The 27,506-nt window shown below is 47.3% G+C and overlaps 1 protein-coding gene and 1 long non-coding RNA gene across 2 annotated transcripts; both read right to left on the reverse strand.

Annotated features, from left to right (window-relative positions):
* Positions 1-14,973: 14,973 nt before the first annotated feature.
* Positions 14,974-27,168, reverse strand: LOC135398583 (carboxypeptidase Q-like). The gene is made up of 7 exons (XM_064629973.1): positions 26,831-27,168; positions 26,498-26,643; positions 26,194-26,361; positions 23,878-24,127; positions 22,995-23,098; positions 21,277-21,629; positions 14,974-15,301 (listed from the first exon to the last, which is right to left on the reverse strand). The coding sequence occupies exons 1-7, from the start codon at positions 27,018-27,020 to the stop codon at positions 15,076-15,078; spliced, it is 1,437 nt and encodes a 478-aa protein (XP_064486043.1). The 5' UTR covers positions 27,021-27,168; the 3' UTR covers positions 14,974-15,075.
* On the reverse strand, positions 19,172-19,824 carry LOC135398577 (uncharacterized). The gene is made up of 3 exons (XR_010424119.1): positions 19,705-19,824; positions 19,409-19,642; positions 19,172-19,313 (listed from the first exon to the last, which is right to left on the reverse strand). It is a non-coding gene; the product is annotated as an uncharacterized LOC135398577 (long non-coding RNA).
* Positions 27,169-27,506: the final 338 nt, after the last annotated feature.

The following is a 27,506-nucleotide window of genomic DNA, read 5'->3' on the forward strand; positions in this document are numbered from 1 at the left end:
CGCCTCGAGCACGGAGCCAGACGGACACATGCCTAGCGACAAGCCAACTGGATCTAGAACTTGGATATTGAAGAATATCTTATGTTCCGGAAAGTTGAATGAAACTATTCACGTTGGAGTGCAGATTGGACACTCCTGCTGGGAGCTCTATTGCCTGGAGCACGGGATACAAACGTCACGTCCAGCAACAAGACTGGTGGATCTGGAACTTGGGCTATTGAATATTTTATGTTCCAGAAACTGGAATGCAACTCTATTCACGTTGTGGTACAGCTTGGCAACACCTGCTGGGAGGTGTATCGCCTCGAGCACGGAGCCAGACGGACACATGCCTAGCGACAAGGCAACTGGATCTAGAACTTGGATATTGAAGAATATTTTATGTTCCGGAAAGTTGAATGAAACTATTCACGTTGGAGTGCAGATTAGAAACTCCTACTGGGAGCTGTATTGCCTGGAGCACGGGATACAACCGTCACGTCCAGCAACAAGACGGGTGGATCTGGAACTTGGGCTATTGAATATTTTATGTTCCAGAAACTGGAATGCAACTCTATTCACGTTGTGGTACAGCTTGGCAACACCTGCTGGGAGGTGTATCGCCTCGAGCACGGAGCCAGACGGACACATGCCTAGCGACAAGGCAACTGGATCTAGAACTTGGATATTGAAGAATATTTTATGTTCCGGAAAGTTGAATGAAACTATTCACGTTGGAGTGCAGATTAGAAACTCCTACTGGGAGCTGTATTGCCTGGAGCACGGGATACAACCGTCACGTCCAGCAACAAGACGGGTGGATCTGGAACTTGGGCTATTGAATATTTTATGTTCCAGAAACTGGAATGCAACTCTATTCACGTTGTGGTACAGCTTGGCAACACCTGCTGGGAGGTGTATCGCCTCGAGCACGGAGCCAGACGGACACATGCCTAGCGACAAGCCAACTGGATCTAGAACTTGGATATTGAAGAATATTTTATGTTCCGGAAAGTTGAATGCAACTATTCACGTTGGAATGCAGATTGGACACTCCTGCTGGGAGCTCTATTGCCTGGAGCACGGGATACAAACGTCACGTCCAGCAACAAGACTGGTGGATCTGGAACTTGGGCTATTGAATATTTTATGTTCCAGAAACTGGAATGCAACTCTATTCACGTTGTGGTACAGCTTGGCAACACCTGCTGGGAGGTGTATCGCCTCGAGCACGGAGCCAGACGGACACATGCCTAGCGACAAGCCAACTGGATCTAGAACTTGGATATTGAAGAATATCTTATGTTCCGGAAAGTTGAATGAAACTATTCACGTTGGAGTGCAGATTGGACACTCCTGCTGGGAGCTCTATTGCCTGGAGCACGGGATACAAACGTCACGTCCAGCAACAAGACTGGTGGATCTGGAACTTGGGCTATTGAATATTTTATGTTCCAGAAACTGGAATGCAACTCTATTCACGTTGTAGTACAGCTTGGCAACACCTGTTGGGAGGTGTATCGCCTCGAGCATGGAGCCATACGGACACATGCCTGGCTACAAGGCAACTGGATCTAGAACTTGGATATTGAAGAATATTTTATGTTCCGGAAAGTTGAATGAAACTATTCACGTTGGAGTGCAGATTGGACACTCCTGCTGGGAGCTCTATTGCTTGGAGCACGGGATACAAACGTCACGTCCAGCAACAAGACTGGTGGATCTGGAACTTGGGCTATTGAATATTTTATGTTCCAGAAACTGGAATGCAACTCTATTCACGTTGTAGTACAGCTTGGCAACACCTGTTGGGAGGTGTATCGCCTCGAGCATGGAGCCATACGGACACATGCCTGGCTACAAGGCAACTGGATCTAGAACTTGGATATTGAAGAATATTTTATGTTCCGGAAAGTTGAATGAAACTATTCACGTTGGAGTGCAGATTGGACACTCCTGCTGGGAGCTCTATTGCTTGGAGCACGGGATACAAACGTCACGTCCAGCAACAAGACTGGTGGATCTGGAACTTGGGCTATTGAATATTTTATGTTCCAGAAACTGGAATGCAACTCTATTCACGTTGTAGTACATCTTGGCAACACCTGTTGGGAGGTGTATCGCCTCGAGCATGGAGCCATACGGACACATGCCTGGCTACAAGGCAACTGGATCTAGAACTTGGATATTGAAGAATATTTTATGTTCCGGAAAGTTGAATGAAACTATTCACGTTGGAGTGCAGATTGGACACTCCTGCTGGGAGCTCTATTGCCTGGAGCACGGGATACAAACGTCACGTCCAGCAACAAGACTGGTGGATCTGGAACTTGGGCTATTGAATATTTTATGTTCCAGAAACTGGAATGCAACTCTATTCACGTTGTGGTACAGCTTGGCAACACCTGCTGGGAGGTGTATCGCCTCGAGCACGAAGCCAGACGGACACATGCCTAGCGACAAGACAACTGGATCTAGAACTTTGATATTGAAGAATATTTTATGTTCCGGAAAGTTGAATGATACTATTCACGTTGGAGTGCAGATTGGAAACTCCTGCTGGGAGCTGTATTGCCTGGAGCACGGGATACAACCGTCACGTCCAGCAACAAGACGGGTGGATCTGGATCTTGGGCTATTGAATATTTTATGTTCCAGAAACTGGAATGCAACTCTATTCACGTTGTGGTACAGCTTGGCAACACCTGCTGGGAGGTGTATCGCCTCGAGCACGAAGCCAGACGGACACATGCCTAGCGACAAGACAACTGGATCTAGAACTTTGATATTGAAGAATATTTTATGTTCCGGAAAATTGAAAAACTATTCACGTTAGAGTCCAGATTGGTAATGCCTGCTGGGAGCTGTACTGCCTCGAACATGGCATACAGCCAGACGGGCAGATTCCCAGCGACAAGACTACTGGATCTGGAACTTGGATATTGAAGAGTATTTTATGTTCCAGAAAGCGGAATACAAGTCTGGGAGGTGTATTGCCTGGAGCATGGTATACAGCCAGACGAACACATATCTAGCGACAGGCAACTGGATCTAGAAATTGGATATTGAATAATATTTTATGTTCCAGAAAGCGGAATGCAACTCTATTCACGTTGGAGTCCACATAGGCAACGCCTGCTGGGAGCTGTACTGTCTCGAACACTGTGTACAGCCAGACGGGCAGATGCTCAGCGACAAGACAACTGGATCTGGAACTTGGATATTGAAGAGTATTTTATGTTCCAGAAAGACGGATGCAACTTCTCGTTCACGTTGGAGTCCAGATTGGCAACGCCTGCTGGTAGTTGTATTGCCTATACAGCATGACATGCAGCAAAATGGGCAGATGCCCAGCGACAAGACTGGATCTGGAACTTGGATATTGACGGATATTTTATGCTCAATCAGACGGGCAGATGCCCAACGACAAGACAACTGGATCTGGAACTTGGATATTGAAGAGTATTTTATGTTCCAGAAAGACGGATGCAACTTCTCGTTCACGTTGGAGTCCAGATTGGCAACGCCTGCTGGTAGTTGTATTGCCTATACAGCATGACATGCAGCAAAATGGGCAGATGCCCAGCGACAAGACTGGATCTGGAACTTGGATATTGACGAATATTTTATGCTCAATCAGACGGGCAGATGCCCAACGACAAGACAACTGGATCTGGAATTTGGATATTGAAGAGCATTCCTCACGTTCACGTTGGAGTCCAGATTGGCAACGCCTGCTGGCAGTTGTATTGCCTACAGCATGACATATGCAGCAAGATGGGCAGACGCCCAAGATTGGAAACTCCTTCTGGGAGCTAACAGCATGGCATACAACAAGACGGACACATGCCCAGCGACAAGACGAGTGGATCTAGAACATGAATATTGAAGAATATTTTATGTTCCAGAAAGCGAAATGCAACTATTCACCTTGGAGTGCAGATTGGTAATGCCTGCTGGGAGCTGTACTGCCTTGAGCAGGGCATAGATCCGGACGGGCAGATTGCAAGCGATAAGACAACTGGATCAGGAAGATGGATATTGAAGAATATTGTACGTTCAACCAGACGGACACATGCCCAGCGGCAAGACGACTGGATCTAGAACTTGGATATTGAATAATATTTTATGTTCCAGAAAGCGGAATGCAACTCTATTCACGTTGGAGTGCAGATTGGGAACGCCTGTTGGGAATTGTATTGCCTAGAGCAGCATTTCCCAAACTGTGGGTCGCGACGTCCTGGGGGTAGTAACAGATTCAGCGGATCAGTTGCAGATATCACCAAAGCCTGCTTTGAACCTACTAACCAGATTGTGAAGCCGACGACTCCCGTCATGGCGTGCATGTGAATGCCAGCATCAGGACCAGGGGTACCACTTAGTTTGTAGGCAGGTTCCCTACTGGACTTTTTTTAAGGTACGTAGGTGGCCAACATCATGTACCTGATCTTTGATTCGACAGCGTCTTTTATCTATCATTTTCGTAGAGTGATTCAGATCTGCTAAAACTCTGTATTGTAGCTATTTTCCTTGCTGAATACTGAGGTGGGTATCAACTGCCATCCGTTCCAGGCAAGGATTTGGCAAAGGTCCTGCGGAGCAGTTTGCATGCTCTGTGACAGGCATTGCTGAGGCCCGTGTGAACCACATGTTCGACCTGGTGTGCAAGCGCTCCTTCATACACTGGTACAATGGCGAGGGCATGGAAGTGAGGACCTAGCATCCCTGAACTGAGGCAACCGAGGGTGCTGATGAAGGTGGAATGAAGTTGGAAGCCTCAGACGCATACCTCATTGAGGAGAGTGGAGTGGGCATCTCAATATATTCCATGTTCTAAAAGAAATAAATCCACTTACGTATTGACTCATTTGCTGCCGTTAATTACCGTTAATCTCCGCCAAGCCGCATCCCATCTCCCTTTCCCTGCCGTCGCTTACGGCAAGAGAGTCATCCCAGCATGAAGCTCCTGTAACTGGGTCGAAGTCACCTGCGAAACCAACCGAAGACCATCCCCGACCCTCGGATTCTTCCCGTGAGCCACTGCTTAAGCCCAGTGGCGCGCTTCCCCAGTAGCTTTGATCACGCTTCCTTTCAGGTACTGCACTTGGTAACAATAGCCCTGAAGCGGTAACTTCCAGCGTGCTAATCTACCAGACGGTTTCTTCAACCGCTGCAACCACTCGAGAGCCTGGTGGTCGGTCTGGACTGTAAAAGTTGTCCCATCAAGATACATGTCGAACTCCTAAGCACTTTCTCCGTAACGGAATAATTCATTCGCCGGCTACAGTGTGCGGCTAGCGAACGCGACGGGGCATAGACCACCATCGTGCTCCTGTAACAACCCATAATCGCTTGCATCAGTTTGCATAACGAAGGGCTTATTCAAGTCCGTCAACCACAATTTAGCTGTATCTGCTATTGCTTGTGTTGACGAAGAAAATGCCTCCTCATGCCTGGGACCCCAAATCCACTGGGAATTCTTCCGCAGTAATTCGTAAAGTGGCTTAGCCAGAGTCGCACTGGCGATAGAAGCCAACCATACCTAAGAACCCTTGTAAGCTCTGACGTCACGCGGACGGAGAATAGTCAATTATGGCCCTCAACGTCTCCTCGTTCGGACTCAGTGTGCCACGATCTACACTCTGAGAACAAAAGGTAGAATTTTCTACCCATTTCGGTAGATCTGTATCGCAACCACATTTCTACTCAAACCAATTTTACCTTTTGGGTATAACTGCAGAGTAGGAACTATCGTTCTACCAGCTTGGGTAGGAAATTCTACTCTTTTTTCTTAGAGCAAACGTGAGAGCGAGGAACAAGGGAAAGGGACGCCGCCGCTTATACCCGCGGAGAAGGCGCGCGTGGATTGCCCGAAATGGTAAAGGTACTGTATTGTACTACAAACCCTAGGAGATTCACCTTAGGGGATGCAATCTGAGCCTTCCCCTGGTTAATCGTCAACCCCGTGTCTCTCATCCTACTGAGGACCGTACCCAAGTGAACGAGATGCTCAGAACCAGGGCCGGTGCAAGGGGTGTGCGGGGCCTGAGGCAAAGGCACATCGCGGGGCCTGTTTCACATGATTAAGTGCATACTTGATATTTTTTTTTAAAAAGAAGTAATCCCTGGTTGAGGGCTTCGTGCGCGGGGCCTATGCAAGCGCGGGGCTTACGGCGGTCGCCTTACCCCCCCCCCCCCCCGCCGGCCCTGCTCAGAACGACTTGGAAAATATCACCACGTCGTTTAAGTAGGCCACGGCGTAATTGAACTTCGCGTCACCCAGCACGACGTCCATTAGCCTCTGAAAACTAGCGGGCAAGTTGGATAATCCAAAAAGGGGTCTCGTGAATTCAAACAAGCCCCTATGACAAGTGAATGTCGTCTTTCGACGTCCCTCTCCGCTACAGGAATCTGCAGAAAACCTCGACTACAGTCCAAGATTGTGAACACGTTGGAATTCCCCAACGCGTACATGATTGACTCTATGGACGGAAAAGGATATGCACCTCTCACCGTTAAGGCGTTAAGATGAAGGTAATCCACACCTCGCCGTCCCATCACTGCACCTGTCGCTATCATCTCGTCCAGCGCCGCGTCGAGAATGTCTCTCTTACGCGCGCTGAGAGGCCTAGGATTACACCCCCAGGGTCTCGACGTACCAGTATCAATACTGTGTTGCAGAACGTCAGTCGTACCTGGTTTCTCCGTAAACATCTCCGAAAATGGAGCAAAGCGTCCAAAAGCCTAGCGCGCTCTACCTCTACACCCTCTCGATAACCTGTGGTATATTTTGCGCAGTGAGTACAGCCTCTCTACTGTTCGTCTCCATCGATTGGGTGCCCTCACGACCGGTTATGCTATCAGCCGCCGTAGGAACCGCAAAAGGGATCAGTGGGCTCAGTGGTCGGCCGCACCGATATCCATTCGCCTTTAAATTGAGACCCAGTCCCTCTCGGACAATAAAATCTAGTCCCAAAATAACTGGGATTGACAGCCCTGACAGGTAAATGAACATTTGTCTGCACCGTCCCCCGCTAAATCGCATTGTAAGTCTCACTGTGCCTGTAGCACTGGACATTCCCGATGCTAACCGCAATGGGATATCAACCTTCCTGATACCAGGGCATTACAAGCGTGACTGTCCCGCGCGTCGTGTTTCCGGTCGGCGCAGGGAAACTAGTAGCGCCGGCGGCGGCGGCAACAGTTGGGGTTAGCCCTAATCCGTCGTCGGGAGTCAGAGAAAGCTCGGGGCGTGTGTTTCATACCTCGCCGCAGTCTTTTGCCTAGGATGGATCAGTTTTCGCCCCAATAGCTTGCAGGGTTCAGGGGTCTATACCTGTGCAGGGAAAGAGTACATTGGCCTTGTGGATACCCGTGCCACGCTGTCGCTAACCGGAGACGCTGTATACGCGCACTGTCGTGAACGAAATGTCTGCTCATTACAGCCATAGCATCTCGGCTGCGCCCGCCCGCGGACCCCTTGTGGCATTCTGCTACTGGGGTCCCTCTCAATCTGGTTCTGCCTATCCTGAACCCTCCGGACAGTTGATGTTCCACCCCTCGGACCGCCACGTGAGTTTTCGCCAAACCCCGCACGGCGCCTCCGTACAAAGGAGAAAGGATCCAGGGAGCGCGGCGGGGCGATGACGTGTAATGACGTCCGACCGGTACTCCGCGTCAGCGACCATGGACGTCGCTTCTCTTCCCCGTAGAACAGAAACCTGAACACCTTCCCAAGCGCAACCCGGTTCAACTCACAGCTCCGGTCGCGGTGGGGGTCGGTACCGGTACCGGTAATTCAGACAATAAACCAGCCTGAATCACCCGAGCTTCTCCAGCAAGCGCATCGAGATTCTCGAAATTTTTGCCCCGTAAATACGGACTGAAGCTCTGCCGTATAACACGCGACACCTTATCCTGATCCGTGGCCGCCGGGTCGGCCCTGTCGTAGAGCGACTGAATTGCACGCACAAATTCAATGAGGCTCTCGTCAGCATGCGGTGTGCTAAAAGTTAGCTCTTCGCGCACACGCATAGCGTAATCGGGTGGCAAGAATTCCTCCCTGCAATGCTGCAGGAAGTCCGCCATCGAGGTGGCTTCTGCAGCTTTCGCCATCTTGCGGCATCCCCCCTGGTGCTACCGGCAAAACCTGCCCCAATATTACCTCGTCGTACGCCCTAGACGCGACCTTGTAGGTCTCCAGCACCAAAAGAGGGATTGCCTGGGAGGTCGATTTCCCTCGTGTTCCCCAGGCTGTGTCACCACAAGCTCAATGACAACCATAATCAAAAAGAAGCGGTTTAACAAACCAAGATGCGCAAATTACATACGTCCATGTCAGTCGAGTTCAAACTGTGCTCTCTTAAAACTGCCGTAAATGTAGAATTTTCCTGTGAAGAACAATTTGCTCGTTTTCATTGGTGAAGCGCCATTATTGTCAACGAAGGCGAAAGGAAATGAGACCTGAAGGAAGCAGAAACCCCTGACGGAATGCAGGGTGTGTCAGGTCTAGACCTATGGACAATGAAACTTTAGTCGTATGGCGGCAAAGGCCAAAAGGGGAAAAGGGAAAACAGCTGTCAGGCGAACTTGGGACCTCTGGCAGCCCCGATATTGAGACTGCCGAAACATATCAATAGGCATATCACCTTTTTCATGTTGACTTAATTCGCTTAGAGAACAGACTCCAGCATTTCTTTTGTAACCAGAATTGAGGGACACGACACAGAAAGCCGGCTTCGCGGGATAGAAGACAACCATGCCAGGAAAGCCAACTTGACAGATTTGCACGAGGGTATGGGAGGAGGAAAATTTCGGGGAAGGACGAGGAAAACTTTTAACGTCATCTGCGCGGCAACAACACCGTGGGCACGCGGGGCACGCACGAGAGCTCGTGCTCAGGTAAAAAAATAAATATGCAACGCGTGGCTCAGAGACTGAAGCATGCATCAAGCCTTTTGTGTTGGATGAATGTCGTTACGAAATCAAAAATCGCGCTACAGAAGCTCGTGAAGCAAAATGATTGGTCCGCGTGAGAAAGGCACGATCTTAATGTTAATAATTGGTGGCGCCGACTATGATCATGAGCGACGCCACAGTGATAGGTTGGTCTATTTGTGAACAATTTCATGATGCAAAAGCAGCTATGTCCTTAATGTAACTTTTAGTTGAAATTAATATATACATGAACAATGTACTTGACAATAATTTGTATTGCAATTAAAAAAGAGTAGACAGGGACGTCCAGAGATCGCTATTGCAAACGTGCTGTTCGTCAATCAGTACCAATGTAGCTACATTTACCGGATCACTTATTTTTAGGCAGAATATTTCGTTTTCGTACATGATCACTTAGCACAGCCGCAAAAGCGTCATTCTTCTGACCTTCTGTCAACACGATTGCGCTGATTCACCATTTGTGTATTCCTTTGGCCTTTCTGTGAGCTTTTTCGTCATTGTATGGAAAAGAAACATTACAGATATTTCATAAAATGCGAAATACTTGATAAAGAGAGAGAGAGAAATCTTTAAATGCACAAAACAGATGTGGCTATCCGGAGATAAGAAACATTCGATGGTCTGCAGCACGGGTGAGGATAACCACTCGCGACAGTAAGGTAACAAGAAAATGAGCCAACTGCTAGGAGTCGTTTTTCAATGTGGTCACAGTTATGTCGCTGTCTTCACCTATCTTTGAATGACTCGGTAGCATACGTTTCTCGGCGTTTATCATCACTCTTATACAGTGTTTTATGAAGGCCTCCTGTTGAATTATTCGTAAACAAGTGGCGATATCTACATATCTAAAAGATTTCTTTTTACTGCGCGCCCCTGAGACATTGGTCAAGAACTCAACACCGAGCATAGCAATTAGCATGCACTCATTAATTAAATAAAAAGCCAGTTTTCAGTGGACGCTTTCGGAACCTCTATTTTACTGAAATCAGCGAAAAATATTGCAGGGGAAAGAACCGCGTCGACACTTAATTTTATCCAGTAATTAATTGATTAACTGATAATCCAGTGATGATCCAGTAGTACATTTGAGTCCCAAATTCTTGTCTGTATAGATCTTACTTTCATCTCGAAGACCCCAATGCATCTATGGTGGAGGCTAGCGCTCCAATAGTCACAACGAAATAAAAGACGACGGTAGTTTCGTTTTCCGAAACACACGGACTCGGGCCGCGCATGAGCGCATGGGCAAGTGCATTTGTTCTATGGCTACGTCGGTGGCATCACTTTTAGTGCAATTTTGTCGACCACACTCGCTTAAAGCTTTCGCCTTCTCCGCTGAGTCTTGATCAAATCTGCCATCACACAAATTTCGAGCCGTCGCTCAGGGTTCGACTGCAGGATAATTCCGTCAGTAATCCTCAACAGCGGATCCCCGAGCTGGATTGCACAACTCATCGATTCTATCACCTGCTCTTCACCACTTGAATCGACACCGAGCTGCGGTCCGGAGGAGGTTCCGTCACATCACATCCCACACCTCCGAGACAGCGTCCCACATTGAAGTATTTTTTCGACATCAGATACCATGAAAGACGTGTTCTTAAAACGTGCTCGGATCAGCGCCGTCTGTACCAATGTCCAGCGACAGAGCAATCTACACAACTGCTCTAAGGCATGCGCTAGCTGCTGGGCAATCGCCGACACACAGGAGCTGCAACTACGCAAGTTAAGCTAGTTAAGGAAAGAGTCATATTGGCGAATGTTCAGCCGCTCTGCTTCTACAGGGACAGGCATGAACTAATCCATACTTCCAGGTGTGGACGACACTGTGTGCAACACTCAGTATACTGTGCTATCTTATCGAAACTGCTGAATTACGTCGCGCCTATACTGGAGTGATCTGCAGGCAGGTATAAAGCCAATTTTATGAGCTAGTGTACCTGAATTCTAAGATTGTGTGTATTTTTCAAACGAAGGCATGTCCTCTCAGCGCAGCAAAAACATGCATTGTTGCGCTTTCGGGTTCTCCATATTTAGGGCTGTCACACTTTTTGTATTTCACAATGTATTTAAATTGAACCAGAACAGAATTGAACAAGTTGAACCCGAGTTAGGCTCAACAGAATATTTCTTATATTCACCTATACAGTGCCCCATCCGATAATGGAGTGCTTTGTCATCGAATGTTGCTCATATAGTCTCATATTTTTTAAACTGTGCGGCCTTGTACAAATCCCTTGATGTAGCGCTTATAAAGTACTTCAGGTATAATAAATGAAATAAAAAATATATATGTATAAAATGAAATGTGTATAAAAACAAAAGTGCCACACTAAGGATCGAACCCAAAACGCTTTCTTGTGGCGTTGCTGGTCTCGTGGTATGGTGAACGCAAAGCGCTCACTATACCACGAGACCAGCAACGCAACAAGAAAGCGCGAGGAATTTGGTTAGAAATACTCTGAAAGCCATCGTAGGACTATCGTGTACTTTCTTCGTCGTGGGAAAAAAATGAGGACCTCCTGCAACTGCGCATAAAGTTGCAGAGCGCACAAGACGGGCCAGTAATGTCCAACGTGGACACTTTTTGGGGAAGCCCTGGTTTTGACGTAGTTAGAGGATTGAGACATGCCAATGTATTATGCTATGAAGCCAACACGGCGAAAATAAGTCTCCCAGGAAAAAAACCGTGGCGGTCATGAGCTACCAATCCACTTGTGGACAATCGAGGAACCTTCTGCCGTCACGCCTAGATGTGGACACTTTTTCCAAACCCTCAGTGCCAATGGATATTCTATGGAAAGCAGACGGAATGCATAGCTTCAATGGAGGGCAGCGAGTTCGCAGGTTAAGCCAACTTTAAGAGTAGGTGTCCCGAAATTCTGGGAATATCTCAGTTTTATACTACGTATTTCGAGGTGAAGAGGAGCAAGGTGCGCTCATACTCGGTGACCGCGCTGCGAGTCATACGTCGCAAGTACGCCGCCGCAAAAAAAAATTAATTTCTTCAGTTTAACAAGAAGTACCTTTCTATTTTTTTCTTCACGCATAAATGAGATGTTCTTCTACAGTTCTACGTGGATATTTCTAGCTTGATATCGCGGTTGAAAATTTTCTGACTGAAATATGCACTTTTCAAGAATTTCCGTGATTTTACGAAGTCTTCCTCTTTTTTTTTTTTTTTTTTTTGCTATACCTAAATCGCTGAGAAAAGAGTTCGAAATTTCTTATTAAAAGGTAGTCCTGACGGACTTTACACCTGCAACAACACCAACTTTATTACAAGATCATGATTTTTTGCTGCTGATGATGATAATGCTGTAGTTGTTTCAGAAAAAATGTCAAAGTTGGGCAAATTTTGAAGTGTTTCCCAGAATTCCCCAAATCGTAAATTTTGCGGTAGACTACTGCAACTCGGTCAGTAGGTGGCCTGGTCCTACTAGAAAACACGTTTAAATTTTCACGACACGCTTCTATAGGGAGTATGGTTTTTAATTTTTATTCGCAGCGCAAACTTCAGAGCCATCTAGCGTCGGAACGCGGCGGTGTTTGAGGCCAATATGTGGGATTTGCTATATGTTTACCACCACAATGAACTCTGATTTTTTTTTTTTTTTCGTGACAATCGGCGATGGTCGAGCAGCCTCGCAGGATCACTTGGTGTGGAATGCACGGCTAATTTTGACTTTGCCGCTAAATGTCGCAACACTTGCCATGACGATCTGCAACTTTCTTTGTAAAATGTTTCTGATATGTTTGTAGAACGGTGATTAACACTGGACAGAGTTTTCGACATGTTTCAAACTAATAGACCACCCGCTATTTGCAAACAGTCTATGTCACAACGCCATGCAGATGTCGCGACCCGTCGTTGGCAAAATATAGCCACGTACGTTGGCAGCCGCCGGTCACATGAGTTGTTTTGATGGATGTTTCCGATGATGGATGCCATTGTGCGAAGGAGATACGAAGGAAAACTTCATGTGCGAGGCAGATACTACCCTGCCGTCACCTCTCAAATCGCGAAAACCACGAAGTTACAGGACGGCATCAAACAGGTGCGCTTATTTTGCCAACGATCCACTCTTTCCCAATCTCATGATATCTTGACGTGACGTGCCGCGGCGGGTGGTTTATTTCTTCATTACACTATACATATCTATTTGTTTTGTGTCTGTGGAACGCATTCGGTGTGCTAAAAATCCCTAATGTAATTTCGTGTTAGCGCCTCGAAGCAACTGTACAGACGTGACAGATAGAGAGAGAACAGTAGGAAGGAGTGGGGGACACAGGGGGTTTGGTGGGCGCCCTAGGCTGACTTCAGGGGGAACTGTGTCGTCGTTGGTCTGGAAAGTCTGCCACAAAACCCACGGAAAACCTTAGACAGTACAGCCGGTGGTGGATTCAAACATCTTCCGCACCACCTTGGCTACCACCAACGAGCTTTTACCCATTCGGCCATGCCACTGATCGCTTACTGTGGCTGCACAGCGCATCTCACATGATGTCGCCCACGTCGTCTGGACGAGGCCCATGCCGACCTATGGTCGTTGGGGTTGCGTCGCACGCGTCATATATAGTGCACCAGCAACGTGATGTCAGCCACTGCGAAGTAAGCGGGTGCTTGGCGTACCCTGTTTACGGAACTGTTATCGTAACGACGTTCCAATCTGCTAAATCTGTTGTAATCATTGTAAACCTCCCTACTGAACCGGCACCGCGATAATTAAACAAACAAGAGTGTGGAGTGTGGCCCCACGTCAAGTGCGGATGGGGTGCCTAGATTATGCCCTCATGCATGGTGGAGGCCAATACGGCATTAAGAGATAGGAGAGGTGAAATGCAGGCTGGCTGGTTGTACATGATGAAAGGGAACCCCGAGACAAGGAAAAGACGTACGAAGAGACGTTGTTGTCCTAGCTATGTACGTCTCTTCCTTGCTTCGGAGTTCCCTTCCAGTAATTAAAACAAATCGCTGCACTATTTGGTGCACTGCCAAACGCGTACGAAACCCGATAGCACTGCAGCAGACGAAGGGCGGTCCTCGCGCTGTGACCGTACATGATTTGCGTGCGGCGCAACCGCAAACCCGACCATAGGTCGTCGTGGGCCTCCTCGTGCAGACGACGTGGGCGACATCATGTGAGATGCGCTGTGCAGCCACACTGAGTGATCAGTAGCATGGCCGAATGGGTAAAAACGTCTGCTCGCTGGTGGTAGCCAAGGTCGTGCGGAAGATTTGGTTTGAATCCACCACCGGCAGTACTGTCTAAGGTTATCCCTGGGTTTTGCGGCAGACTTTGCAGACGAATGACGGCACAGTTCCCCCTAAAGTCAGCCCAGGACGCGCACCAAACCCCCTGTGTCCCCCACTCCTACCTGCTGTCCTTGTCCACGTCTGTTCGGTTGCTTCGAGCTACTAACACGGAATTACATTAGGGAGTTTTATCACATCGAATGCGTTCAACAGAAACAAAACAAATATATATGTACTGTAATGTCGAAAACTCTGTCCAGTGTTAATCCCCCGTCTGCAAACATATCACAAACATTTTACGAAGAAATTTGCAGACCGTCATGGCAAGTGTTGCAACATTTAGCGGCAACATCAAAATTGTCCTCAGCGTCAGCGAAAGTGGCTAACAGCTGCCGCTGTAAAAAGTCGCTCCCATTGGCCTGGTTTTCAATCTGGAGTACACACTAAGTGGTTTTAATCGATTGTTATTAGAAGGTCTTCGCTATTTATGGTGCTCATGATGCAGATTTGTAGTATTATATTTTATCACGTGATATACAGGATTAGAGGAGAAATGAAATGTCACTTGAGGTTGTTGATTTTATAATTAGGATTGAATATGGCTGATGACTTCACATTCGATGCAGCGAAACAGGAACAAAGACAAACACGAGAGACACGCTACACAGAGCTAGGGACACGCTGTTCGTCTTTGTTCCTGTTTCGCTGCATCGAAGGATCATGTACCAACTTGCCCATCTACTAACGAACGACTTCGCATATTACAGAGTGCACTAGACTCGTGTGTAACTTTCGATTTATCAGTTCATTCCTGACCTTCAACTATTGAGTTCGCGTTTCGTTTTCGTCTTCTTACTTTGCCTTCCACACGTGCTATAAAATCAGCGCGGCAGCTTTTGGTCGAGTTCCCCAAGCATGTGGATGAAGCCAGCGACGAAAGCCGTGCACAAGTCCATGTGCTCACGCTGTATACTTGAGACGGTATCGGCTTCGGTGTGACGCATGAGTTCGGTGTGTTTCTGCCAATGTGTCGTTACGCTGGCCACAGGCACACCGGCTCGAAGCCATTCTTCCAGCTCAGGTGATCCTTCCTCTCCACGCGCCAACCTGCACGGAATAACGGCAACAAAACATCAATAGTAAATATGGGAGCCCATAATTGAAATTATGATTCATTGACTACAGCAGGCACGGATCTAGGGGGGAGGGTTCAGATATCCTGACCCCCTCAATTTCTTTCATTGACCTTAGGGTGTGTATAGTAGGATGCTGTCCAAGTCAGCAAATATCCTTAAGAAAATGCGCAGAAGGCTATTGATAGTTATTCCTTCGTAAACTGTTTTCCCTTCAAATACGAACAAAATACAGAAACCGACAAGCTTTCGCGTGGAGGTCCACGCTTCCTCAGGTACAAAGTGAAGTGGTGGCACACATAAGTATATATAGTATACTTACTATATACACTTATGTCTATCTATACTATATATACTTATGTGTGTCACCACTTCACTTTGTACCTGAGGAAGCGTGGACCTCCACGCGAAAGCTTGTACAAATTAAACTTAAACAAAAATCTTCAGTGTCGGTTTCTGTATTTTGTTTGTCATCTACAGGACTTGACTCCCCTCTTCGTATTCGCCTCTTCAAATACGAAATGAGAAAAGTTAAGCGACTCACAAACGCCGTCTGAAGTAACAGTATTTCAAGAGGGCCGGCAAGGCACGGAAGCTTAACCGATATGATCTTCCTGCTTCCTAACCCATCAGGTCGTGCTGCACAAGCACATCTACTCATGCTAGCACTCCGACTACTTGGCTCTTGTCTCGTGCACCTCACCCTACTACTAAATCGCTACTATCCTACTGCATCATAATTAAATGGTCAATCAGCGAAACACAGACAAAGACAGAGGACACATGGGACTGCCGCTGAAAAATTGAGGGATGGGGCCATTGTCTAAATCAGTAGTTCTCAACCTTTTTTACTCCATGCACCCCTTTTGCCGTTCATCAAAGCCAATCAAAGCGCATAAAAATTGGAGGTATTGTGTTGCTACTTCCGAGTGTCTTAAAAGCATTGTTGGTGACGAGCGCCCTTACCGCTAGATAGCCCTTCCAGTACCGCGCGCACCCAGGAGCCATGATGACATATACCGTCGAGGCGTTCCTCGTGGGGGAGATGTCCTGTGAATGATACACTATGCAGAGTACGCACAAAGGTTAATTGGTGGACATCGTGGCATTCTCCCCTTGACAATCCCAAATCCCCGCAGGGGAATTCCCCACCGGTTGAGTACCCCTGATCTAAATTAGAGGCTGTGTTATTGGCACCTGAAACGGCAAGCAACCTGAAACACATATAGAGAGGCAGAAAGGTAACTTATGATGTGCATCATAAAAGGTAACTTATGTGGTGCAGTTGGATAGTAGCGATTTGGGGTAGTTGGTAGGGGTGGTTCCATAAGTTTCCGGCCCGACCAACTTTTAATAGTCATAGAGACGAAACAAGTGTATCACTTTTCGACATAGTCACCTTAACTTCGATGCACTTTTGACACGTTTCAACCAGCATTCTTATACCCTTGAAAAAATAGTGTCGAAGTTTTGTCCGCAAAATGCTGGAAAACTGCCTCTTGCACCTCACTATCGTTTTGAAATCTCCGTCCTCTGAGATCCCTCTTCAAGTTTGAGAACAGGAAGTAGTCACTCGGTGCCAAGTCTGGACTGTAGGGTGGGTGGTGGATTTCTTCGAAGCTGCACTCCTTCAGTGCAGCCTTAGCAACAGAAGCCGTGTGGACAGGGGCATTATGCTGGAGCAACCGGACACCTCGACTCAACCTGCCGCGCCTCTTTTCCTTGATGGCGTCTCGCAGTCGGTGCAGGAGTGAAGCATAATAAGTCGCATACACTGTGGCGTTCCCTGATGAGGAGGATCCCGTGACAATCCCAAAATATTGTTGCCATGATCTTCTTTGTGGATTGTGTGACCTTGGCTTTTCTTGGGGGTGCTTCTCCTGGTTTGCGCCATTCCATCGACTCCTTTTTCGAAAGGGGACCATAGTAGAGCACCATGGTCTCATCCCCTGTGACAATTGACTTCAATATTTCTTCTTCGTTCTCTTGGCAGAGCTCCAAAAACTCTTTGGCACAGACGACGCGCTGTTGCTTTTGAACTGACGAGAGAAGTCGTGGCACCCATCTCGCACTGACCTTTTTCATGTGAAGGCCCTCGCCGATGATGCGAAAAACGGTTGTTTTGGAAAGCCCCAGCCTTTCTGAGATTTCCTTCACCTTCAGACGCCTGTCGCTCAGCACTTTCTCCTCGACAAGAGACAAATTTTCTTGTGTCACCACTTCCACTGGACGACCGTCACATGGATCATCTTCAATGAACTCTCGCCCCAGTCGAAACCGCTTAGCCCAGTCTTTTACCGTTGTGTACGACGGAGAGGCTTCCCTGTACACGTTGTCCAGTCGCGCTTTAATTTCTTTTGGCGAAAGTCCCTCTTTTGTCAAGAATTTTATCACAGCGCGGTACTCGATTTTTTCCATTTTAACTGAAGAGTGCACCCTGGCTGTTTGAAATGCCGCTCTCCAACCGACAAAAGCATGGAGAGGGTTGAGGGTGGTGCTCCGGCCCTCTAACAGATGGCGCCACGCATCCTTAATCGCATTTTCAAATTCGCGCGCATTTTCTACCTCGGGCCCGAAACTTATGGAACCACCCTCGTACATGCTTTAATGGTTGAGTACGCGACACAGGCAAATACAGGAAAGGCACCACTGACCGCTTCGGTTGTAGCCATGTGTGTTCTCAGGCTTAGATAGTGTTGCGCTGGTCAGTCATTCAAGTAGGTACCAACTGCCCCAATTATCTACTAGTATCCTAATATGTATATCTCTCTAGTACAACGTGTTTTGTCTAGAGTTTTCTTCCTCCAAGTTCGGAAACTTTTCTGGTTCTCTAGGTTTTTCAGGCTGCTGTTGCCGTTTCAGGGGCAAAGAACACAGCCTTTCATTTAGACTATGGCTCCATCCCTCAATTTTTCAGTCGCAGTCCTGTATGTTCTCTGTTCTTGTTTGTGTTTCGCTGATTGACCCACTCAATGCCTGTCAAGGTGTTCTGCAGCTTTTTTCCCAACTCCTCATCTGTTCTAGATGAAATAAAAGGTTGATTGATTGATTGAATTATGATGCAGTGTCCCACATGATGAAACCTCAGCCCACTGGTAGAGCACGCATAATCCACGTAGTGTTCGATGACAGAATGGCGGCTCGTTGAAAAATATACCTGGACCCCTCTGGTTTACTCAACTGGACCTGATGTTATCCTTGATGGTGACGTTTTATTACCAAGCGATTTGCCTGCCGATATGACGGCATGTTGCATAGGGGTTATCGTACGTCCTGGGCTGACGGAGAACTGCGCCGACATGATGCCTTACAGCGTCTGACGGAAACACAGAAAGAACACCCAAACAGCACAGATGATGCCGGGATTCGAACCTAGATCACTTCCCACTCCAGGCATGAAAGGCGGTCATCTTACCCCAGGTCATGAACCTAGTGGGACCCAGAAGGAGCAGGGTTCGAGCACCGGTACCGTCATCGTGACGACCGCATTTTCTGCATCGAATTTCTGTAACCAAGCGATCGCCCCGTAGCTTGAAAAAGTATGCGGTAGGGTGTACGTCCTTCATTTTACATCGCATTGAACGAGAGGTATCTCATAAGTTCTCGGCACGACCCAGAAAGAGTTAGGTGAACTAATTTTGCTTTTCAACATGGTCTCCACAAACGCCCACACACTTGGATTCCCATGAGGGGAATCTGAAGTTTGTTCCTACAAAAAACGAATCACGGCGTCAATGACATCATCATCCTTGAAAAAGTGGTCACGAGAGTGTTCCTTTTTCTTCTTTTTTTTGGGGTGGGGTGGGGGTGGGGGAATGCAACTCTGATGGGGCGAGATCTGGCGAGTACGCTGTATAGCTGACCACGCAAAAGCTGCAGGGGTGGACGGCAGCCACAGCCACGGCAGCACGGCGTGGGGACGCATTGTCCAGATGGAACAGGATCTTCTTTCGGAGCATACTGAGTTGTTTGGCCTTGATGGCGTCCTGCAAACGATGCATCAGGAATACGTATTAGTCCCCGGTTATGGTCTGTCGGTGCTTGCGGTAACCGACCAATCACAGAGAATCGTGGCCATCACCTTGCTGCTAATGGAACAGCCCGAGTCTTCTTCGGCGATGGGGACGAGAAGGGAGGGGGGCTCCACTGTTTGGTCTGGGCTTTGCTCTCATTGGAAGTTGTGGGCACAGGTTTCGTCCACAGTCACAAACCAGGCACGGAAACCCGCATGATCTGTCCTTAACAGCTGGATTTGTCACTGGATGTGGTGTAGCGCGTGCTTTCCTGATCAGGCGTGCACAGTCTTGGGACCCATCTGGCATAGACAGTGTGCACGTCAAGATATGCAGACCTGCGGTTTTTGGATGTGCATGTCACCTGAGCGATGGTCCGGATGTGGACTCTGCGATCTGCCATGACCTCATCCATCGTGTACACGGTGGATGTTTTCTTGTGAAGTCTACAAGGACGAAGGAAGGCTGTGGGGCTGAATTCTGTGGCCTACTTCTTCACCGTGCTATGGGAAGGGGCGTCCTCCTCTAACGTCGCCACAATGTCCTGGTGGATGCCTGCCGGGGTTGGGCACTTTCGAAACAAATATTCAGTGACTGTACGTGCCTTGACTTTCTCCATTTTAGCTCAAGTGCGCGGGTTGCTACTCGCCGATGGCCGCCTTAGCGCCACATCTGGTGGCGTCCTTCTTGAAGAGTGCCTATATGCCCTAGTTTCGTGTCTGTGCGCGCTCCTTTTGTGTCAGGCCGAGAACTTACGGGATACCTCTTGCAGGGGTAGTTTTGGGTTGTTTACGGGATCGTCTGTCTCGTTTCAGAGAAGTTCCCGTGGAAACATCCGGTAATGTTATGAAAACTTCTTACAGCGTAACCTGTTACTTGATTCAGTGACTAGTTAATTCGTGTACGGCGTACTGCTCAGTATCTTTCAAGGACAAAGAAGAACATGAACGTCCACCGCTGTTCAAAAAGTGTCCACCACCGCTCCAAAGTGTCCACCGCTGTTCAAAAAACATGCTTGTGTTTTTAGTGATCACATGTGTGTGGCCTTCGTTAGCGAACTGCCTTGATTTCTTCCGTGCTCCTACATGGCTGCGTCTGGGTCAGGAAAATGTGAGTTTAGCATCTGCAGTCACGGCAACGTGAACCTGTCGTCACGAAGAGGCATGACTGAACGGATGACAAAACCAAAGGAATTTTTGTGTGTTTTGTGCAGGGCGTTAACGGAAACAAAGCATTAATTTTATGTAAACTGCAGTCTCAAAGTGCCAGTACGGACTAAATCTCGTGTCTTCAGAATCCTACTGAAATCGTCTTGCCTGACTTTACATTCCTGCAAAATATTTTGGCTCTGCGTGACGAGAAGCTAGAGAAAATTAATTTTTATTTTTGAGAACTGTGGACATGTTAGGCTCCGATAAAGCGCCCGGCTCTCATCTGGCAACGTTGTTGCCCTTCGCGTCTTCCGGGGGCTCACTCTTTGCACTCCGTTAGCGGAGCCCCACGTGACATATCCTCCGACCGCTCCGACCTTCGAGAAAACACAAGGAGGGAGAAGACATCTCTCCCATTTTCCCCACTTTCGATCAGCGTCGCGTGAGTTCTTCACCATGTGACCCCCCAGACGCCGGCGTCGTTGCTAAGAGACGAGTGCCCTCTCCAGAACATGACATCATTGCAATTTGTGGGCTTATGATTACGTAATCCGGTTCTCGCGTCATCGAAACTTGTGGAGGCTCAGCAGATCTTCAAAAATTGACAGAAATGCACATCGTTCGTAAACAGGATTTAAATTTCGCGTATGGAATCCTTGAGGCACCTTCTTTTCATGGACCAAATAAAATAAACGCTATTTTCCGAGTCCGGCGTGGCACTTTAGCAGCAATAGTGTGTGCCATTGAAGAACCATCAACAGGTTAGATAGCCATATACCACATACCCAGATGCATCTATGGGATCAAACTCCTTAAGCATCTCCCGCATTATGCAGACGGTGTCGTTGTGCACCCATTGAGAGAGAGTCAGCCCCGATGGTGGAAATGCAGTGAAGTCCAGTTCAAGTGCCAAGACTGTGTCGACGGCGTCTGCGGCGTAACGCTTGAAGAAGGCCGACGCCCCAAGCATACCCTGTTCACGTGCAGTCCAGACAACGTATCGCACAGTGCGCTTGGGCCTCATACCTAGACGCTTCAAAGTAGACAGGGCACGCCAAGCCACGAACACGCCTGCGGCATTGTCTGCAGCGCCTTGCCCGATGTCCCAGCTGTCCACGTGAGCACCCACAAGAATGTACTACGAAAGGACAGAACTACTTCAGCATGGAATATCAGTGTGAATCAGGGAGGGTGCTGGGTGTTCAACCCCCCCCGAAATTGTACCCTTGGTAGTGCATTGGGGAGACGGAAACGAGGGGGAAATTCCCCTCTCCCATATAAAGTCCCTATAGAACCCCTCCCGAATTGTTTTTCTCCCTACGCTGCTGCTACAGGGTATTCGTAATTCTGATATGTCTTACCCACATGTCCACACCCTAATTGAGGGGGGGGGGGGAGTATTTGCAGTATGACTACTCTTTTCTACGCTTTTCATATCGTCTTTACTCTGATCACCCCGCCTTACTCTCCCTCAACTCACTTTATCCTGCCCTGCCCAGATTCCCGTTACACATCAAACAAAGGGACGGAGCCAGGAACTGTTACTCTCCTCTTTTACACTTTTATTCTCGGATATTACTCTTCTCTTCCAATTCCTTGCCTAAGTTACTGTCCCGAGATTTCCTTTCCTAGATTGCAATTCCTAACATTTGTTTAGGAATTGCAATACGAGTCTGTTAAATAGCAGCAAATGTGGTTCTTACAGTGGAAAATGTAGTTAGAAACGCAACGTCTTTTCTTTTTTCTTTCTTACATTTTTCTGTACAACACACTCTGTTCCTTTCAAACTGAGTGAAAAGTGTGGTGCTTTACTGTTGGCATCGCAACTATTAAAAAATTGCCTAAGATTTTACTTCAAAGACTGTGACTGTGTGTGATATCTGCTCTGATACATGTTCTGCGTTCTTTGGAGCCGCAACAGGTGTCCCTGCCTCGGAATGGTTGGCATGCATGGCTATGATGCTGTGGCTGCTATGGCTGTACTGTATGGCGTTGCATACCATGCTGAATACGCAAGTTCTCGTCCGTTGACTACCTGTATTTTTCTCATAGTGGCTTGTGAGTGACCGCCAAAGTATGTGCACATTAGCGAACCGTCCTCTTTCTCAGTCCAAGTGGTCATCCGTCTCAGCGTGTGTGCGCCCAGGACGACGTCATGCACAGGGACTGAACGTTAAAGGGGACACTCTTGATAAAAAAATAAAATAAAATAAAGAACAATACTAACTGTCGTCAGTGAAACACAATAATATAAATTTCCCCCATATCCTCTTAGACTAATTTTGCTCCCTTATATAGAGAATTACACTCCTGTACCAGCTATGTAACATTTACGCCTTCGGCGAAAAAAGAAAAGAAGAGTAAACGTTACGCTACACGAGAGTGATCTCAGTGACACTGTGACAAGATTTTACACTGACAAAAGAATTTGGTATGCTCTGTTTTTCCCTAGCGTATATGCTTATACGTTATTTGTGAACTAGTTCAAGAGCTGGTGCTGTACCTGGGCAGGGTATCGACTTCCACGCCATTCGACGACAATGTTCCTGGTTGTCACCTGTTCAAGCGGACCAGGTTCCAGCTTGAGAGCAACTTGCACATGCTCACCTGCGGTGAACGCATGCAAACAGGGGTTACATGGGCTCAGGCAGCTGACGAGAAGGCCAGGGAGTACCAATCACAGGACTCGAATCAGGGGTTCTGCTTACAGTTGTACGACCTCCTTGTCAAAGTTCCAAGGCCGGCTCAAGGGAGGTGGTCACCGTCTTAGCACTGGGGCTGCATAGCGCCCCATACTCACGGATGCCCTATATCATCATTCATCAACCGGAGAGCGAAATACTCGCAAACGTGGCTTTTGAAAGTTGCTGCGTTTTTATCTCACTACAACATAAAGGGTCTGCTGTAAAGTTTGGAGCAGACGGCATATGTCATGTCCGATGTAAGAAGAGATCACGTGGCACATACTTTCGAATAGAAAAGCTGAAGAATCTCAAAATTACGAACGTTTGCGCATTATTATTGCAGTAAAATATTGCAAATGAGTTCACAAACATTTGGGTTCTTTAAAATTATCTTAGACAACTCTACAAGATGTGAATATTCAGGTCCCACAACAGGCCATTCTCTTGAGCCCTGTATGGCGCCGTCTCTGCCGCGTTCAAATACGCGCCATCTTTTGGCTGCGTGTGTGTTAACAGAATCCTTGCTTGACACGCATTTACCCGAATGAGTTCGCTGTTACCAATTGCATTCACAAAATGCAGATTAACGAGGCATCTTTGGCAACTAACGTGAGTAGCAAGCACAGTATGTCAAACAGAGAGCCTCTGCCACGCATATGAATGCAGCCAGAAGTGGCGATTCACAATATGCTACGAAGATACCTCTTTCGAACATCCTGGAGAGAAGATCCGAATCCTGTTTGGTGAGCACAGCAGCAGGAATGCGTGGCGCACTCTTGTCGTACTGCACTAGCCCTGCGTACAGGGCTGCACCGGTCAATGGCTCTGGAGCACGGAACAGACATGCCCGAGCCCCCTGCTTCGCTGCCTCCGTTGTACCTTGAAGCAAGTAACTCGCGTAGTTCCTTGGGCCCTTCCATTCCGGGAGGTAAAGGACAATTTTTCCGTTGAGCTGTGCACGAGCGTAGTCAGTTACAACGGGGAACTCAACACAATACTCTCTAATAGAGAAGCGAATCGTTAGGACCTGTACTATTTTCTTTATATGTAAATGATCTCCCATATGCCTTAAGGGTCTTTACTCCTTACCTTTATGCAGATGATACGTGCTTATTCATATCGGGTACAACACAAAAAGATATCTCGGACAATATGCAAAGAGATTTGCATGAACTAGAAAGGTGGTTGCTGCAGTTGACTACTCAGTACAATGAAAACTACATTCCTCACATTTCGCTCCTTTAAGAGCCAGATAGACACAAGTAACTTTCACATGACCTGGTACCTGGACATAATACTTGATAACACACTGTGTTGGAAGCCACATATAGAATCACTGAGAAGAAAACTGGTGCATGGTTGCCATGTACTTCTCAAGTGTAGACATTTTTCCAACGCATGTAATGAAACTGCTGTATTTCTCCTTTATACAGAGTCGCCTTACCTAGCTGCACACCTACCTACCCAACTACCTACTGTTTGGAGACATGGGGTATAGTACGTATCACACATATTTAAACGATGTAATAATGTTACAGAAACGTGCTATAAGAATTATTACATGCACGAAGCGACGTTCCCCATCCAAGGTGATTTTCAATGCACTGCAGATCCTCACTTTGGAGCAGTTACTGGTTCAGCGATGGGCTCGAATAATGAATAACATACAATTCTCCAATTAAGGTTTCCAACCTGCAGCAACCGCGTAGATTAACTAGGTTGCAAATAGATAAAAAGTTTGTCCTGAGTCAGCTTCAAGAAATGTATATGGTACCAGATATACAGTATCTATGGGAGCGCGTATATGGAACCCGCTATACTGTTCGAGATAAGAAACGCCCAGTTGTTTTCCAAATCTTTACGGGTCTTCATTCCGTCGGAGGATCCTATAATTCTATGGTAAATTCTCATTATGCCGATTACACCTATATGGTTATGTACTTGTTCCTTTCTGGGGTTTTCTTGACATATTGTAGTGTGAAATATGCTGCTGTTGCCAATATTAATGATGAACATCTTAGTGGACCCGTTACTAGCCACGGCTTGGGACCTTATGACTTTGTACTGCGATAAATCATGATGAAATAAATAAATAAATGAAATGAAATGAAATGAAATAAACCTCAGCGAGTGCCATCTCTGCTTGCTCCAGAAATGTTCACGTGGCGAAATTTTGTCGGTCAGAAAGGTGAAGTGGGCTAGTCGTTACTGGTTCGTAATGACATAGCAGTAAACCTCACAATGATCAAGCTACGAGAGAGGGCAGACACGTAAGTTGACAGTTTATTTCTACTGTGCACTACCAGCACGCGTTGAGATATAATTAAGCACTCGCCTTGTAAAGAAAGGGCTCGGTGTTCTTGTCGAGCTGCTCCGCTAAGGCGTTACATAGTGATCTCCACAGCCTGACACTTCTGTGTGGTGTCATTTGCTCCGCGTGGTCCTGTTCTGACATTTTTTCACGACATACACGACAGAGAGGCGGGAAAGTGTTCCTGAGCACCTGTTCCCTAATTCTACTAACTGGGTTGGGATGCGGGTACCAACCGTCAGCTTCCCGCGGCGGCGATTTTACCTTTTTTCGACTAATTTAACAAGTACAACATGAAAAATGACTGGTTGAATATGGCAAACAAGCCCTATTGAGCTACGAATGGCTTGAAGTAACCACGAACGAGCCTATAAAATAAATCTGCGCCTAAGGTCAGAAATTAATTCATCGTGCCGGAGCGACGCCGAGCCTTCCTTTGCACTGCTAGTGATAAACATTAATTTTTAAATAAACGTTAATGAGAGTGACTGCCGTAGTGCCCCATGTCGGACCTCCAACACGCCAAGCCTCCGGAAAGCAATTTCTATCAGTGCGCATGGTTTATCACGCCTACAATTCGTGGCCTATATACACTTCGTGGGAGAAACGAGAACTGGTACCCAGTACCTCATGTTCTGTGCGCTATGCACTCGTATGTCCCTCAGACCAAAACGTAGTATTAGTTTGAGTATGTAGATGATGCTTACGTTTAAGCTCCTTATTTGGATTTGCTCGAAAGAATGGACGACGATAAGCGGCGCCGTCAGTCCTCCAGGAGGGGTAGCTACAGAACCTCCCAATCCGAAAATGTGCAGGTCCTTTCGTTCCGGTTTGACCAGCTGCGCCAACTCTCGTTTGCGTTGCCAACGTACTGCCTGTATAGACACACTGATGCTTCATGAGGTGGTCATAATGCAAAAAGTTGTGAACTTATCGATTGTCCGACCATTAGACTATAATTAAGCATGCCATGTCAATATCAATCGTAAAAGAAGCCACTTCACAGCCTACCTGCACGTCTTCGGTATGTACATCCTGGTAGCGATCTAACTTAAATCTCTCCAAGAGGTAGTCGATGGACCTTTCCAGATCCGGAGTTCCTACCATACGATTGTCAAATCTGTCTGCAAATTTAGCCATTTCTTGGAAAGTCCTCCCTGAAGAAAAAAAAGATAAAAAATGACGAAAACAAGGAAAAGAAAGAAGGGAAAACTGCCACCCCAGGACATCTAAATTCACTCAGCAAGTTTGGAGCAAATGGTCGGCTCTAGTTTGGAGCAGACAGCAGACGTACGTAGATTCAGCGACTACGTTCTGCAGTGCCGAAAGCGATGAAAGATTTACCTTTCTCGTCCTGTGTAGTAAACATTTTGATAAGCTTCTGCACGCTCTCGCTGGAGTTGCGAATCGTCTGGAACGGCTTCTCAGGGACGATGCACACTGAATCAGATGGCTGCGCACTATAGTTCAGTACTAGAAACGCCACAAAAGGTCCGTACACACGCACCACACGCGAAGGTGTCATTTTACACATATTGAACTACTCAGAAGGTAAGTGTTACGCATTTATCGCACAGCTTCTAGGTTGGGGCTTCATACCTTTCCCCTTTCTCGCGCTTCATATCATCGAAAGGCCTGCATGGATGTCGTGCGCTGTTTCATGATACAGGATGCCATGTCTTTCATCCGTCTTCCTGCGATTGTTCCTCGGCTAGCCTTGTAGGCTGTAGGAACATGAGTGCAAGACAAAGAAGACATGATGTCACATGCAACACATCTGTGGGGTGCGTACGTATTAAACCAACGAATTCGTTCGGGACATTAGCTATTTATCCGACACGATAAATTGGTAAGAGCAGATGTGGTGGGCAGTGGCTCCGGCGCCTTTCCGTACGTGCAAGGCCCAGCGTATAGCTTGCTTCGGCTTCCTATTTTAGAAGCGTAGAAGCGCTGTTCATTGTCTATGTTAAGTTGGTTAAATGGTGTCATGCGCGCAAACACGGTATGTGGGAGTTACTCC

This window comes from Ornithodoros turicata, chromosome 1 (assembly GCF_037126465.1).
Source record: "Ornithodoros turicata isolate Travis chromosome 1, ASM3712646v1, whole genome shotgun sequence".
In the NCBI taxonomy this organism is placed as follows: Eukaryota; Metazoa; Arthropoda; class Arachnida; order Ixodida; family Argasidae; genus Ornithodoros; species Ornithodoros turicata.